The sequence below is a fragment of the Cyprinodon variegatus genome, unplaced genomic scaffold, assembly GCF_000732505.1.
Source record: "Cyprinodon variegatus isolate N-32 unplaced genomic scaffold, C_variegatus-1.0 Scaffold1525, whole genome shotgun sequence".
Lineage (NCBI taxonomy): Eukaryota > Metazoa > Chordata > Actinopteri > Cyprinodontiformes > Cyprinodontidae > Cyprinodon > Cyprinodon variegatus.
The window spans coordinates 5,018-7,837 of NW_015151978.1; the positions used below are offsets into that span (position 1 = coordinate 5,018).

The 2,820-nt window shown below is 43.4% G+C and overlaps 1 protein-coding gene across 1 annotated transcript in view; it reads right to left on the reverse strand.

Moving 5' to 3' along the window:
- Positions 1-888: 888 nt before the first annotated feature.
- The window catches only part of LOC107103769 (neurabin-2-like), a 43,364-nt gene continuing 41,432 nt past the window's right edge, over positions 889-2,820 (reverse strand). Inside the window, exon 15 of the mRNA XM_015403592.1 lies at positions 889-1,386. Coding sequence (XP_015259078.1) covers positions 1,333-1,386 — 54 coding nt within the window. The 3' untranslated portion in view covers positions 889-1,332. The remainder of the gene's footprint in view (positions 1,387-2,820) is intronic.

Sequence of the window (2,820 nt, forward strand, 5' to 3'; positions counted from 1 at the left end):
TTTGATTTTTTCCAATGCAAATAAGAAAATGTCATGACAGTCTTGCTAGGGCAGCTAAATTCAGATTCAATAGGACTGGTGACAGCTGCAAACTCAGGAGGACTAAATGCTGAAACTGAATCAAATAGTATTTGTTTAGGGTTTAGCGCACGTTAATGAAGCTAGGTTCTTCTTTATAAAATTTACTATAGGGGTTAAAACCCCATATTGTAACTGGGAAAGCCTTTAGAGAGACATTTTATGGCCATCTGCACTTGCAGCAGATTTAAATTTGTTATAAACGACTGTAGAGCTGGAAGTCTGAATGCCCACAGATACTGCAGACACCGTGAGAAGCTCTAGCTGCACAGCATAGAGCGCTCGCACCCTGTTTGCCACTAATGCAGAGAGAAAAGAAACGAAACAAAAGAAACACTGAAGCCTCCCTACAGCAGTGAGGAGGGAGGGATGGGGTCATCATTCCCTCCTGACATCTACCACTGAACTGCTTAAGCTGTTTAAAAGCTTTTAAATAAATGTGTAGGGAGTATATACACCATGGTGCCTCTGCAGTTCAGACCTCATCGCAGACACACAACCGTCGGCTGAAGGAGGGACGCCGCAGGCATGGGGTTTCCAAGGCTCTCTGCAGTTTCACAGGTTTGGATGAAAAATGTGTTTTCGTTGTATTTATTACTCAACTACCGGCGGTTTGTTGGCTTTTTCCATAAAAAGGTGTAAAGTTTCTCTATAGAGATTCCGTTAGGCAGACGGTTCGTCTCAGAGTTCGTCGAGTCGATGGATCGACGCCAAAGAGCAGAAGAAAAACTCGCCCTCATGGGGGCAGAAAAGAAGAGTCGAAACAGGTGGTTCACTGAGTTCAAAAAGCAACAATCATCTGTCCTTTGCTCTGTTTCGTCCTCCATTCATGCCAACTGTCTATAAAGCACTTTGTGACGAGCCTGGGTATTAAAAGCGCTTTTTTTTTTTCTTTTAATGATGAAGTCAGTTGAATTATAATTAGGACCTGGTGAGATACTGTTGATGAGGAGAGAAAAATGAAACCAGAACGGATCATCCACAGATGGGGCCCGAGTCAGGTGATTGTGATTTTTGTTGATTGCCAAGCTGGTTGACAGGAAGACACAAAAGAGGAGGATTCCGGTTATTACAGGTGGTGCATTCAGGGACAGGATGAGGGTCGCTTCCTCCTCAGCCTCTTTAACACTTTGAGATTTTTCCATTTCTGTCCGTGCAGCGATTGGATAATTGGAAATGTAGATGGCCCGGTCTGAATGGAGGCTCAACACCTCCTCTTCTGGTCACAGACGGGAGGTAGGACTTAGCAGCAGTCTAGGACGGCGTAGGGCTCTTCAAGGCATCCACTTTGGTCTCCAGGTCTGTAATCTGTGGAATAAATACAATTTAAGGTCAATTAATTTATGTTCAAATGAATAGAACCGCATCATTACATAATAATGAAAAGAGAATGCTTTCTAGTTAGCTAAAGCCGGGCATACACTGTACAATTTTTTTCAATCGCTGCACGCAGCTACAGCTCACACTGTACAGAGTTCATATCTCATGATGCACTGATGCGATCTACCTGCTCCCACTGTATGTCTAAAGTCAGGCCTATGCTGGGCGATTTTTGCCCTATTTGTCCTGACTTCCCAGTCGTGCGAGAATTTTTCGATCGGCTCGACTTTCAGCCTGATTGTGCATCATGTAGTTTACAAGGGGTAACGACGGGCGATCAGCCTCTCACGACCATCACCCTATCAGGAATCGTGAGGTCGGGAGAAAATCAAACATGTTTGGTTTTCAGTCGACCATCGTGGGCAAAAAGCTCAGTGGGGAAATAAGGATTCTTCTTCCTCTCAGATGTAAACACAGAAGCATGGTGGTGGTGTGAATGAAATGGAGTTCTTTCTGTAAGATTGACAGACCGTAGTAGCCACGTTTGATCAGCCATGTCTTTGCTTTTTAGGGCTTTCAGCACAAATTTAAACAATTCGCCAAGGCAGCGCATTTCACTCCAGTGAGCCTCATGTTTCTCCTCTACTGGTTTGGCTTCCGGCTAGATGCACCATCTCACTGCGGGGCTCAGTCCGACTCAGGCAATTCAAACCAGGATTAATCGCAGTTAACTATGAAGCTTCTGTGATTAATCACGATTCAAGAAATTAATCCTTTAACTATATATAGATATATATAAATATAATATATATAATGAATGTTAGTTAATTGGATGTGATCACTATTAACAGCTCAGTGAGAAGAATTTACTCTATCGTCAACAAAGGCCTCCTGAGGAGGTGTTAATAATTTGTGAAACACTCCTGGAAGGAGAAATAAATACAATATACAGTGATTATAAAGCTTATAGTTAGAGTGGCTCAGGTTATTCTGAGCTATCTCTATAGTTATGCTGCTATAGGCTTAGACTGCTGGAGGACATAGGGACGCCTATTTCATCATTTTGCTTCATTCTATCTCTATTCCCCCACTCTGTAGAATCTGTTAGTTCAATCTCTAACGTTATTCTCTCCTGCTTTTTCTCATAGTAGCTTCACCGTGTCTGTTCCTGTTTGTCTGTGACTCCATCCTGGAGAGAAACATCAGCTGTGCTGCTGCCATCAACACCTTTGTTTATAGATGTTCAAGATCGGCCTGTTTTCCAGTGTAGTCCTGTTTCTCTGACTGTGACTGAGTGGATGTGCTCTCTTCATCCTCTGACATGGGAGCTGGCTCAGTGCTCGTCTGCCTGGCTGTGTGTTACCTGGACGGGGCCTTTTATAGTTGTCCTTTGTATCTCTGCTTCTGTCTTCTGAGTCTCAC